Genomic DNA, 13,521 nt, shown 5'->3' with positions numbered 1-13,521 from the left:
AGCGGACTTGCTGAAAGATTAATTACAACTGAAGAAATGTATCTTTTAACTGTCTCATTACATAAAGAATTCATAGTGAAGTTAACGTCCGCATAATTTAATGATATACGGATTTTAATTATACAGTACACTGTTAATTGTACAGCTATTTTAGATCAGGCCACTAACTTGTTCATTTAAACGAATAGTTCATTTACTTGAGGGACCAAAATATAGGCTTTCTTGAAAACTCAGAGAATTTCAAGGCCTCTGTAAAAATATTCTAACCTAGTAGGATATTTTTATGGTATTTGTCCTTAAAATGAGACTGACTTATGTTTTGCCTTCGTTGTGTAGGTTGTCTGACACAGAGAATTTTGACCTGTTTTTTTCCTGTAATTCATAAGGTATTTGAAAGATAGATCTCTGTGTTGGATAATGGGCAGAAATTGAATAGCTGTGTTTTCCTTGAAAGTTGTTGAGATTTTTCTCAGGAGAATTAGACGAAAGTTATTTCTGAATAGAAGCGTTGTCCCTGGCTGTAATTAGTCACATGGGCTTAGTTCCCAGGAAATGTTTCTTTCCCTGTACTAAAAGTATGTAAATTATCATATTTTTTTTAAGTTACCTTAGAATTTCATCTCTGCTTCCCCATCTGCCCCCTCCTAAAATTTAAGAAATCTAAAGTTTAGTTTACTGTTTTCATTATGTTAGGGGCCTGCCAAAAAAATGCACAGGTTCGTGCCCACATACTCTCGCCCTTTCCATGAATCCTTCCAATCCTGGGCAGCACTTCTAATGACTTAGAATTAACTGCTTTCTAATTATCCAGCGAAGCAGACACCATGATGTGGTATGGTTCTTTGCCAGCAAATGGAAACACGGGAGATATAAATGAGCAGGCTACCAGAGGGAATTGTGAGAGGCTTCTTCAAGTCATCAGTGTGCAAAGCAGAGACTTACCCCTGTCTCGTTGAATAATTTAAACATGGTCGTACCGGCAGACACTGCGTTATTACCTATAGGAACATCCATTTTTCTTTCTGCTTATAGTATATAAGATACTTGTGATCTTGCCAGGCTTTGGGCTACCCCAAGAAATTTTGGTGGGTCTTTGCTACATCAGCCTTCTCCTCTGACCTTGAGCTAGTCTTCTTTTTACCTATGGCTCAACTGTCCATGTTATCTGACATGCTGGGCCCCAACCAGTAAGCTAGGACCAGAGAGCTTAGCTTAGTTTTGTGGCCCTATATTTGTTCTACCTGGAACACTAAATGTCTTGAAAGTTTAATTGCTAATATTTTAATTGGAGGGAGATCTAGGAGGGAGGAGGGAATACCAATGGAAAACTTGAGTCATTCATAGAAGTATGATGCATTAATCTAGAACAGTTCAGGTCACTTTCGAAAACCATAGGAATAGTGCTGGAAAAAGTAGGCTGATAATTATGATCCCAGACCGGCCAAGTTTATATCATGGTTTCATCACTAATTGAGAGTAGGTCTTTGGGGAAATTATTGAAATTCCTTCATGCCTTAATTTCTTCATTTCTAAGATGGGGTAGCCACCCTGTAGGTATATTCTGAGAATTTAATGAGTTAATAGATGTGAAGAGTTTAGAATGGTTCCTAGCACATGGTAAGCATTCAGTAAATGTTAGCTATTGTTCCTTTTTAGAAGTGGAAACTTGCTCTAGGGTAGACTGAATGACCCCACCTCCCTGATTACTCAGCTGACTTTCCACAAATGTCAAATTAGTGTTTCTGAAATTTTAGAAATTTGAGTGCACTTACAGTTTTTCCCCACATGCATCATACCACATGTACTGATAATAAATACACTGTATTTACTTGAAAAATTCTAAAGTGTCATTATTTAATTCTGTTTTAAAAAGGAAATTATCATTTCACTTTAAATGATGAACTAGAATTTCTTGCCATAAATAGAAGGTACTTTTAAAAATAATATATAACTGCTAAAGAAAAAAATGTTTTGTGTGCTCAGAAAGTCACTTTACATCCCTATGCCAGCATGAAGCATGCTTCTCTTTGGGAGGCATGGCATTAGATGTTGTCAACATTTAAAGACCATGGTGTCCTACATCCTCTTAGTCTACATTTTCTGAAAACAATATTATATTTTTTTTAAAAAAGACATAGTTATCCATAATAAGAAAAGTTCAAATTAAGTCACATACATTTGGCTACCTAAAAATTGAGATAACAGTAGGGAATATATAAGCAGGGATTTGATTTTAGTAGTTTATTAGTGAGTCTTTCAGTGATTTGTTGAGTAACTATTTTGTGCAGAGCAATTTTGAGGTCATAACAGAGAAATACTTCTGCTGGTAAGCAGCTTGCCCAATATCCTGACACAAACATTAAAATTTCATGGGAGGAAGTTAGGAAAAAATGTCAAAAAATCTCCTTTGGTGGGCTATAATGAAAAGGGCTAAGCAAGATTTATGTAGACCAAATAAACATAGGCCTGCTGAAAGTGGAGTTTGAAATGTGAAACCTAGCTTTGGAACTGGTAACACACTTGTAAGAATTACCTCTTATCTTCTTGGAGTAACCACAGGGTGAGCCTAATCCTCCATGAAAAAGCCCCCAGATACTTAAAGATAACATTGAGGAAATATGACATTTTTTCTATATTGTGCTAAACATTCCTTTTTCCTCCAGATTTTCTTTTTAAGGAGGTCATGGTTTCACATCTTGGCAACCTGATCAATCTCCTGTCAACAGATGACAAAGTAATATTTAATCAAGTGCCAAATGACTGGTAGACAATATGAGTTCTCTCCCCAATATGAAGGAAAGGAAACCAAGTGGATTGGAAACATAAGGGGAAACTCTATAGAGGAGGTGAGAATTAAACTAGGCTTTGAAGTTTGGGCTGAAGGAAAGTTAAGAAAGAACATTCCAAATTTGGAGGATGGAATTGGGAGTGGCTGGGTAGGAGGGATGTAATTAAGTATATTCCTGGCATTAACCGGGTGCTTAATAAATATCTGTTGAGTGTGTGTTTGTGAAATAAGAGTTGATGGTCTATAGTAGCCCTAGATCTGCAGATTGCCTGACTCAACATGATCATACTTTGGAGACATCTTCCTCTTGTCCTCACACAATACTTTTTTTCTATTTGATGACTGTAGTTGAAGCTATTTCTTACAAGATTATGTACTAGAGAGCAGGGTTTAATTTGCCCCTAGAAGATTCTGTCATGTTAAAAGACACTGCTTATTTAGATTGTCAGATGGGCTCAGACTGCCTTAGAGTTCACTCCTGTGCAGTGGAATAGCTGGCGGGGGGGGGGGGGGGGGGGGGGGGGGGGGCGTGCCTGGAATTTTTGAGAAATAGTTCCAACTGCAAAAGTAAGCAAGCTCCTGTAGGCCACTGGTGGTATTGAAAAAGTCCACAAAAGACATTGGCTGGCAAGCTCCCATGGAGATGTAACTTGGGAACTTTCTGACCTTAATGTCCAAAGGCCTTCAACCAGCATTTGAAGAGAAGATTAAATTCTAGCTGGTATTTTAGGCTTAGCTGTTCTGGAGCTCAGCCTCTGCAGGAGCCACATGAAAAGGCAAAACTCTTGGTATACTTTGGGAGCAGCTGCCTTCCCCTGCCAGCTGTTCAACTGCACGGATTGTTTTCTTGGAGAGAGAACTAGGTACTAACACCACCATCTGTCGGCACATGAATTTGCCTCCAAATGGTCCATGTCGCCTTTATCCCAGGATTGCCCATCTCTCACTAGATCCTTTTTTCTCTCCTGACTGCTGCCATCCAGGACAGGTTAACTCCATGCTAGATCACCTGTGGTGCTTAAGCCTATTGTGACCTGGATTAGGGGTCCCAACTAGATATGGTCTAGTCCTTGTTTCAGCTCAGATGTTACCTAGTCAAAAGACACTCTTTGCAGTGGGCAGGATTTCCAGGGACCTTAACAGCATAGAGGATTCAGCTGCTTATTTGCCCTGGTTCCTTGCAGCAGTAGCTGGCCACTTATTTGAGCTTACACCAAGGAAACAAGGAGTTATAAATAGGGGTGTGATAGTGATTTGGGAGAAAGTCTCTACTTGCTTGATTGCCGGTGCTTGAAATAAGAGGGAAGAAAACACATGGCTATAGACAAGATTTAAAATAGAACCCCCGCCCCCTGCATAGAGTAGTAGCACACTTCTCTAATATACACACATGTGTAAAGTACTTCACCCAGGCCTTTCCAGAGAATAGATTGTGTTGCACATTGTACACTGGCTGCCACAGAGCGTTGTGGCAGGGGTGGCATGTAGGTAGGGAGAGTCTGGCATTGTCAGATTTTACCTGTTGAACAGATGCACTTCTGGCTGTCTCTCCAAAGCTGTGGCAATGACATACTTGCTAAGAACAGTCCCCCAACTTTATACGTTTCTGATGAAGTCTTCCTTCTTTTACCCTCTTGACAATAGAAGGTAATAAGTGATGTCTATATGGGTAATGCAGTCAGAACACACATGCCACACCATGCTCCAACACCAGCCAAAGCAATGAGCTAACGACTTCAGCTGCCCAAGTCTGAAACAGCATGTTAAATGCTCTTCCTGGGTTATTTTATTTCGTCTTCACAACAGCCCTGCAAAGTAAGCACCAGTGTTTTGCTGTTTTACAGACAAGGCAACTAAGGGTCATGGACATTAATTAGCTCGTTGAGATGACAGAGCTTGTGGGTTGAAAAGCCAGACCTCAAACCAAGTCTGCCTGATTCTAGCTCAGCTCACAACCACTGCTCCATGCTGCCTCTCCTTTTGAAAGTATTAGACTGCATAGCTTTCCAAGTTCACCTTTCTTTTAGAAGGCGTGTTTTTCCTCCTTTGAGGAAGATGTAAATAAACATTGTTTTGTGTGACATCTAGTTCATAAGGAAGTGTAAAGTGCTGCCTGGTTCCCTGGGGTGTTTGCTCTTGGAACCCATTTCAAGGGGAAGTTCATGCAGACCTTAGAGAAGCCCACCTGGAGGGGAATCAAAAGACCTCACCCCCAGTTCCTACTAAGGTGAAAGCAAGCAGAGATTTGCCAGGCATATGGGTGAGTCATGATGAAAGTGAACCCTCCAGCACCCAGATAATCCACTTCAAGTAATGTCACACAAAGACAAGCTATCTCCATTAACCCAGTTTAAATTACCAAATCATGAGCATGTTAAATTATTGTTTATAGCTTCTCCCCTCCAAAAAAAAATAAAAGAAATAGGTTTATATTTGAGAAATTAATGGAACTGATTCTCAAACCCACAGAAACTTGTTAAGCTTGATGATTAGCATAGTGCTTTGGCCTGTCACATGATAGCAGCTTTTGGAGGAGTCAGTAACATTTCATTTTCTAGCCACCAGTGACCTTTCTCCCATTCCCTGGCCCAGCCAGACCCTATGCAGCAGAGAAGACTTTGGTTCCACTTTACAACCCACCCACTTTTCGGCCACCTGCTCTTCTCTCTATAGTTTGTGACTCCAATTTCTTAGAAGGACCTTCTCTTTTCTATCTAAATAACTTGGACTCCACAAAAATTAACAAGGAAACAGACTTTCCCTTGAACTTCTTACTAAAAGGTTTCCAAAAATTTCAGCAGCATAGCAGAATGAGCTTTTATTGATGGTCCATATTTCCAGGACAAAGACATAGAAGTGATAGAAGAAAGAAACAAAAGTCTTATAAATTACAAAACCAAGTTCAAATGAAAGGAATTTGATCTCTAGTTGCAAGGAATGAATTGAGAATATATATTCAGATTTGTAAACAGGGGCTCTCTCACCTTGTAGGTCCACAAAAGTTGTTAGCTTTAGATATGGACATGAGGAGTTGGGGCTGGGATTTTTAATTCCCAGAGGCAAAGATAATAGCTGGAAGTGAGCCTCCATATACAGCCCAAACCATGAGAAAAGGACTGGGGAAACTCCACTTGCCTGAAGAAAATGGCAAGGAAGCTTGCTTCTTGTATATGGTCTTGAGTTATGGGATATTTGGAGGGAGAAATTAAACATAGGCCAGCACCATTTGTGGGTTTGGGTCCAAATTTGCACTTGTTTATATTGCAGGAAGCCCACGTTAAGAAATTACCAATAAAACTGGCCCCTGCAAAAGTAAACATGAAACTGCTCTTTTACAGTTATTTCCACAGTGCAGCTCAAACAATTCTTGCTGAAATTAAGTTCACAGTAAAAATTTACAAACCAAGTGAAAAAACTACCATCATAGGAAAATTATGTAGGTGGGTAGGTAGGCAGGATAGATAGAGAAATTGGATACCATGAACTGGAAATGAGAAAATTAATATAGGTTAAATCTGTAAGATGATGTTTTAAAATATAGAAATTATATAACCTGATCTAAAAAATTAAAAACTACCTAGTTAAGTGAAAGAATATACTGTGAAAAAAGAGACAAGTTTGAAAAAAACAATAACATTTTGAAATGATACAATTTTCATTGAAGTTAAAAGCTGGGTGGTACAGTTAGTTAGGCATCTGACTCTTGGTTTCAGCTCAGGTCATGATCTCTGGGTCATGGGATAAGCCCCACTTTGGGGTCCACACTCAGCATGGAGCCTGCTTGAGAATCTCTCTCTCCTTCTCCTTCTTTCCCTCCTGCCCATGTGCTCACTCTCTCTCTAAAATAAATAAATCTTTTAAAAAATGGAAATGCGTATTAGGTGAGTGAAGCATTAGAAGAATTAAAACAAAAGTTAGCGAATTTTAGGATGACTCTAAGGAAAGCAGCTTTAGTATGTAACATAAGAGATGAATAGAAAGGAAATATAAACATTTTAAAGGAATTGGAGACATAGGGGATAGTAATAAGGTCTTCTAATAGATGTCTAATGTAAGAGTTCTAGGAGAGAATGAAGGCCAAAGTATAGTGACTCAAAATTTTTCAAATTGGTCAAACGCATATATCTTTAAGTTCATCAAACATAGCTAATTCCGAGCAGGCTAAATTAAAAGAGCCATACCCAGGCACACAGTGATGAAGCTGTTGAATATCAAAGAAAAATCTAAAAGGAATCAGAGATAAAAGACAAATTATTTCTATAGGGATTAGTATTAGACTGACAGTAGAGTTCTTTTTTTTTTTTTTTTTTTTTTGACAGTAGAGTTCTTATAGTAATATCAAAATACAGAGGAATCTTATCTTCAGAGGGTTGAAATAAAATGATACTTAGTTTATAATTCTATACCCAGCTATATTATCATTCAAAAGTGAGAAGTAAGTTAATTTCAGGCAAGACAAGACTAAGAGATTTAATACTCAGTAGTCCCATCTGAAAGAACTAATACACAGGTGCTTTAATAACAAGGATAATGAATCTAAAAGTGGAGAACAGAATTCAGAAAGCAATACTAAAGGAGGAAATTGGCAAACATGTTCAGAAATCTAAATAAATGTTAAACATTTAGAAAAATAAAAATTATATTAGAGTACTTGAGAACAGAACGAGTTTGTGTGTGTGTCTTTGTGTATGTATGTATATATGTATATGGAGAGAGAGAGATCTTTATTATAAGAAATGAGTTCACATGCTTATAAAGGTTGAAAGTTCCCAGTGCTACAGTGGGCCAGCTGAAGACCCAAGAGAGACCCAAGAATTGTATAGTTCCAATCCAAAGGTCAACAGCTTTGAGATCCAGGAGGAGACAATACTTCAGTTTGAGTCTGGCGGATGTCCCAGATTGAAGGCAGTCAGGCAGAGAAAATAGTCTTTTACTCTGTGTTGTATGTTCTAGTCAGGCCTTCAAGTGATTGAAGGAGACCCATCCACATTGGCGAGTACAGTCTACTTTACTCCAATTCAAATGTGAATCTTGTCCAGAAACACCCTCACAGACATATCCAGAATAATGTTTGGTCAAAAGTCTAGGCACCCTGTGGCCCAAGCAATTTGACATGAAATTAACCATCACAGAAACTAAGAAATTATGTTTACAAACCAGGTGATTGAACAAAAATAATAGACATAATAACATGGAGGCTGATGGGAAGGGGGGGCTTCCTGACTGGAGTGAGTGCATTCTAAATTCCTTATATAGCTGACCATTGAACAACATGGGTCTGAGCTGCATGGGTCCACTTATATGTGGGTTTTTTTTTTAATATAAATACAGTGTAGTACTATTTTTATAAATAAAGTGCAGTATTTTCTTATGATTTTCATATTTTTTCTCTTGTTTCATTGTAATAATATGGTATATAGTACATATATAAAATATGTGTTAATCGACTGTTTATGTTACCAGTAAGGCTTCCTGTCAACAGCAGGCTATGAGTAGTTAAGTTTTAGGAAGTCAAAAGTTGTATGTGGGATTGTTGACCACACAGGAGGTTGGTGCCTCTAACCCCCATGTTATTAAGGGTCAGCTGCATTCAAAATTACAAAGGATATATGATTAGATTATATATGAGTCCACTTAAGATTAACTAAAAATTAATAAAAATATGGAAGATTTAGGGCACCTGGGTGGCTCAGTTGATTGGGCATCCAACTCATGTTTTTAGCTCAGGTCATGATCTCAAGGTCATGAGATCAAGCCTTATGCCCCTCTCCTCCTTTCTTTCTCTCTGTCAAATTAATAAATCTTTTAGAAAAAAATAGAATATTTTAATAATAAAATTAAAAACCTGGCCTACTAGACATACCTGAACCCCATACCTCAAAAATAGGAACTTTAGTATTTTTTAAAACCTGTAAAATGTTTATAAAAATTGATTATGTATGAAGATACCAATGGAATGAAACAGATACCTCCACATTAATATAAGCGTCACATACTTTGACCAATATGATCAAATTCCAAATTTGAAATAAGTTTTTAAATAGTTTATGGATCAAAGATCAAATCATAATGAAAATTATAAAATATTTATAAATTAATGAGAACAATACTCATGGCATGTAGCTAAAGCAGAATTTAGAGGAAAAATTATAGCCTTAAAAACTAGATGTTGAAATAAAAGATTGAAAGTTTAAGTTAATAAAGATAGTAAGTTTGTAAAAGAAAAATACAGCAAACTCAAAGTGGAAAGCCAGAAATAATGATGACAAAAGGATGAATTAAATGAAATTGGAAGTAATGAAGCCGTAGAGAGAATCAACAAAACCAAAACTTAGTTCTTAAAAAGACTAGTAAAATGAATCAACCTCTAACAAGACCGATGAGTAAAAAAGTTTACACAAATTAATATTAGACTATTTAAAGTGAATTTAATTAAAGATACAGACATTAAGTCAGAGTGTTGGGGACATGGATGTTTATTATTTTAGGCTCTTGAGATATTTCACAGAAAACAGATCATGATCTTAGGCGTTATACCTTAGTCCAGGCATTGCCTATTATCTATCTTGTGTAGCATGCTTTAACATGTACCAGTTCTCTCCTGTCCTTGTGCACGTAGCTTCAAATGACTTATGCATTCCTGCTTTGTACATGCTTGGTGGAAAACTGACATTCCATCGGTTGAAGCAGTGACAGAGGTAAGCCCTAAAATCAAGAGGATGAATGCCTCTAGCAAAGGTTAGGGAGAACAAGTCTCCTGTCCACATAAGGTCAAAAGAGATGGATGCAACTAGGGCATAGGTGGTAGCTGGCCAAGGGACGGACATCTTGCTTATGAAAGGTACTGGTTTCCTTGAACCCTTCTTACTCTTAGTCATCCCAAGATTGTTCAACCGCCTTTCCTTACCTGGTTGATACTCTTCATTCCTTTCGCAGTTCTTCACTTCAGAATATGTGTGTAAAAGTAAGTTTGCACTCTCTGGCTTGATCTGAGACACAGACATACTTTGGTGAAGCCTAAGTACTAAAATCCACAAACAGAAGGTAGGCACATCGTGGCCTATAGGCAAGGCCTCGAATCCCTATTTATTATCTCTTTGTTGCTCTAAAAATTGGCAGGTTGCAAGAAGGGAAAATATACTTTATTGAGTTTAAAATGAATGTAGATTCAATATAGTTTTTACTCTTCATTTTAAAATGACTCATGGCAAGCTTTCTCTGATTTGAATAGCGTTCTGTTGATTCAGACTATTTTTTAAGAAGTTTATGATTCTTAATTTTTTTAAAAGATCTTAAAAATTTTATTTATTCATGAGAGATACAGAGAGAGAGAGAGGCAGAGACACAGGAAGAGGGAGAAGCAGGCTCCATGCAAGGAGTCCAATGTGGAATTCGATCCCGGGTCTCCAGGATCATGCCCTGGGCTGAAGGCAGCGCTAAACCACTGAGCTACCCAGGCTGCCCTGATTCTTAATTTTTTAAGAAGTTTATGATTCTTAATTCTGATAAGCACACTATTCAAAAATATATTGCAAGGAAAATTAGGATGTCATTAGTTTCTGTATTCTATAGTATTTCCTTTTTTTCCCTCACAAAATAAGTGACTTTATCTTCATATGTCCTAGACTGCTGTCCCTCTTCTATTTTAAAAGAGCTTTTAGGGGCACCTGGCCAGCTCAGTCAACAGAGCGTGTGAGTGTGACTTTTGATCTTGAGGTCATGAATTTGAGCCCCACATAGGATGCAGAGATTACTTAAAATCTTTTTTAAAAATAAAAATTAAAAAAAAATTTAAAAAAAATTAAAAATAAAAATTAAAAAAAAATTAGCCCACTGATCTATGATTTGCAGCAAGTTATCCTATAATTTGGTTTGAGGTCAGTAATTTTCCATAGGATAGAACTTTTGGTCACATTGTCTGGCCACTTGTAGATTAATAATCTTTTCCTCACGTAGGTGTAGGAACAGTAGAACATCTTAGCAATGACCAGTACATGTGAGGCAGGGGGTCTTGTTTTCTTGAGACACCAGTGGGATCATAGGTGCCCTAAAAGAATGTGTCTGTCAACTGAGTGGCGGACCAGAGAAAGAATCCTCAGACAAGATGACCAAATGCGTGAACAACTGCTTTGATCCCCTCCAACTGGCCAGGCCTTAGAATTAAATTGGGAAAACTGAGTGAATAAAACCAGGTATGTTACTCTCTATGTAACACTGTTTTTGCAATAATCTGTTCTTTTTTTTTTTTTTAAGTTTGATTTATTTAGAGAGAGAATGTGCATGGGAAGGGAGGAGCAGAGGGAGAGAGAAACTCAAGCAGACTCCATGCGGAGTGCAGAGCCAGACATTGTAGCTCAGTCTCACCACCTGTGAGACGATGACCTGAGCCAAAACCAGGAGTCAGACGCTCAACAAGCTGACCCACTCAGGCACTCCTCTGTACTTTTACAATAACATGATTTGCTGTTTCATATTCCTAATATTTGTACCACATATACATGGCAATTTTTTTCAGAAATAATGTAGTCAGCACAGATAATATCATTTTCTACAGAAGAAGATAGTGAATCTGAGAGTTGCCATATTCCATAAATTTGCCCTGGTTGCAGAGCTGATTGTAGAGATAGGGCTGGATAGGATTCCTCTGGTAATGATGTTCTTTTTAGTATTCCAGATAAGGCTTCTACTCTTGCAAAACAAACACATGCTTACACAAATGGCTAAGTACATAAATGTGGCTATACACATGCAAAATAGGAAATAATTAAAGAATAGGAAATAATTAAAATAAGTGTGACGCATTCTTTCTTTGTGGACTCAGGTACTGCGCTTAAGCGAAAAAGATGTAATTTCCCTATATCTTTATACAGTATTTACTAGCATCTATCATATCTGTCAGTGAGTTTATGGTACTGAACTTGACAGAGAACATAATAATCTAAAACACACACACACCCCCCAAAAATCATCTCAGTATGAATAATGTACCTGTGGTCTGTGTTCATTATATTAACTAGATAATTAATTATCCAATATGTACTTTAGTTTATATGGATAAACCCTAAGCCATTTTGCTGAATGTTTGGCAATGATTCCATTGGAGGATTTGGAAGAATTGATTCCTAGGCTGCACTAGACTTAGCTTTAGTTTAGAGGCTTGCCTTCATCCCATGCAGAGGAAGAGGGGTTCAGGTCACCTTGGCTGTCACATGTTTACAGAAAACAACAGGGCTAGGATCTCTTACCTCTGTTTGCTACGAGTGTATCTGATACAGTATTCTTTATTCAATATCTCCCCTAGCCTCTTCTATAGTAATTCCTGGGGTAAGGTCAATTTAATTTACAATTGGCTATGAAGAGGCATATTTTGGAACAAAAATCCATATGTAAATATATACATATTTTTCCCACTTAAAATTCCCTCAATGGTTAGTCAGTTTTATCTACTTACCTGTAAAAAAATGGACATAGCATTTTATGGCAGTTGAGAACTATTTCAGAAAGGTTTAGAATTCAGGGATGCTTTCTTGGCTGAAAGTTATTTTTCTTAACATCAAAAGTCTGACCTCCCTTCACTAAGTTCTCCATATCCATTTGCTTGGTTATAAAATACTTAGCTGCAAGAGGTAAATATTTCTTTTCTGATTGTTCTTTCTGTGTTTTTTTTTTTTTTTTTTCCCCAAGCGGGGAAAAAAAAAAAAAAAAAAAAGCGGGCATTTCCAAAGCTAATTTATCTGCAAAGAGACATATGCTTTAGGTCTGTACTCGTTAATTTACCTTGGAAAAATTAGGTCATCTTCAAATCTGGCAGTGTGGCTTATAAACTTGGCAAAATGGTCTAATTAAAAGCTTCCCTGAGATATTTTAAAAAGGCAAAAAAATTATTAGTGTTGGTGATGTTTTAATTTTCATAGTTTGTGTATATATAGGTATATGTCACTCCTCATGCTGCACTAAAAGTATGTTGACTGTTAACAGTTCATCTCTTTTCTTCTACAGCCTCCAAGTCTGTTATAAATAGTATGCTACGGGACCCTTCTCAGATTCCAGATGGAGTTCTAGCAAATCAGGTCTATCAGGTATTAATCACAGCTGTCTATTTTCAGTGGCAGTGCTATCTGCCTAGCAGAGTAAAGGATTTTAAACCTCATTTAATTACTGTCATCATAAACTATCACTGAGGTCAGGGTACACCATAAATGGCAGTGCAATATTTGCGAGAAGAGCATTTCACTTTTTAATAGCTTGCTTTTATAGAGAATAAAAAGCATGTGATTTTTGTTTTCTGTGATTAAATCTTAACAGCCTTTTGATAGGTTTGTTGTGTTTTGTTTTGTTTTGTTTTTTTAAAGAAAAGTAATTACTGCTTTTAGGGTACTCGTTAATGGTCATGGTTTTTGTAGTCACCACAGACCCCTTCTCTGTTTTATCCACAGTGCATCGTGAATGACTGCTGTTATGGCCCACTGGTGGACTGCATCAAACAGTATCCTTTCCCATAAAATTTTAGGTGCACAATTGACGAGCTCAGACTCAGTGGAGGAGATGTGTCTAGCTTTAACCTGACATAAAGTTCTGCTTCACAAAACACATTTCATACTCTTCTACTTTACATTCAATCAACTGGAGGGTCACTGCAGACCATCCTTTTCTCCAGCTTAAGGAAAATCAGATGGGCCACTGGAGGCTGTCAGTTCAGCAGGTTACATTCACATGCTTATCTCAAACTGCCC

General features: G+C 37.5%; 1 protein-coding gene across 4 annotated transcripts in view; it reads left to right on the top strand.

Moving 5' to 3' along the window:
* Window positions 1-13,521, top strand: part of CDIN1 (CDAN1 interacting nuclease 1) — a 225,512-nt gene that overhangs the window by 81,200 nt on the left and 130,791 nt on the right. For all 4 annotated transcript variants that reach the window (XM_041743808.1, XM_041743810.1, XM_041743811.1 and 1 more), the window contains 2 exons: window positions 12,788-12,867; window positions 13,225-13,274. In XM_041743808.1, coding sequence (XP_041599742.1) covers window positions 12,788-12,867; window positions 13,225-13,274 — 130 coding nt within the window. The remainder of the gene's footprint in view (window positions 1-12,787; window positions 12,868-13,224; window positions 13,275-13,521) is intronic.

The sequence above is a fragment of the Vulpes lagopus genome, chromosome 2 (genome assembly GCF_018345385.1).
Source record: "Vulpes lagopus strain Blue_001 chromosome 2, ASM1834538v1, whole genome shotgun sequence".
Classification (NCBI taxonomy): domain Eukaryota; kingdom Metazoa; phylum Chordata; class Mammalia; order Carnivora; family Canidae; genus Vulpes; species Vulpes lagopus.
This window is presented reverse-complemented; position numbering and strand designations above follow the sequence as displayed.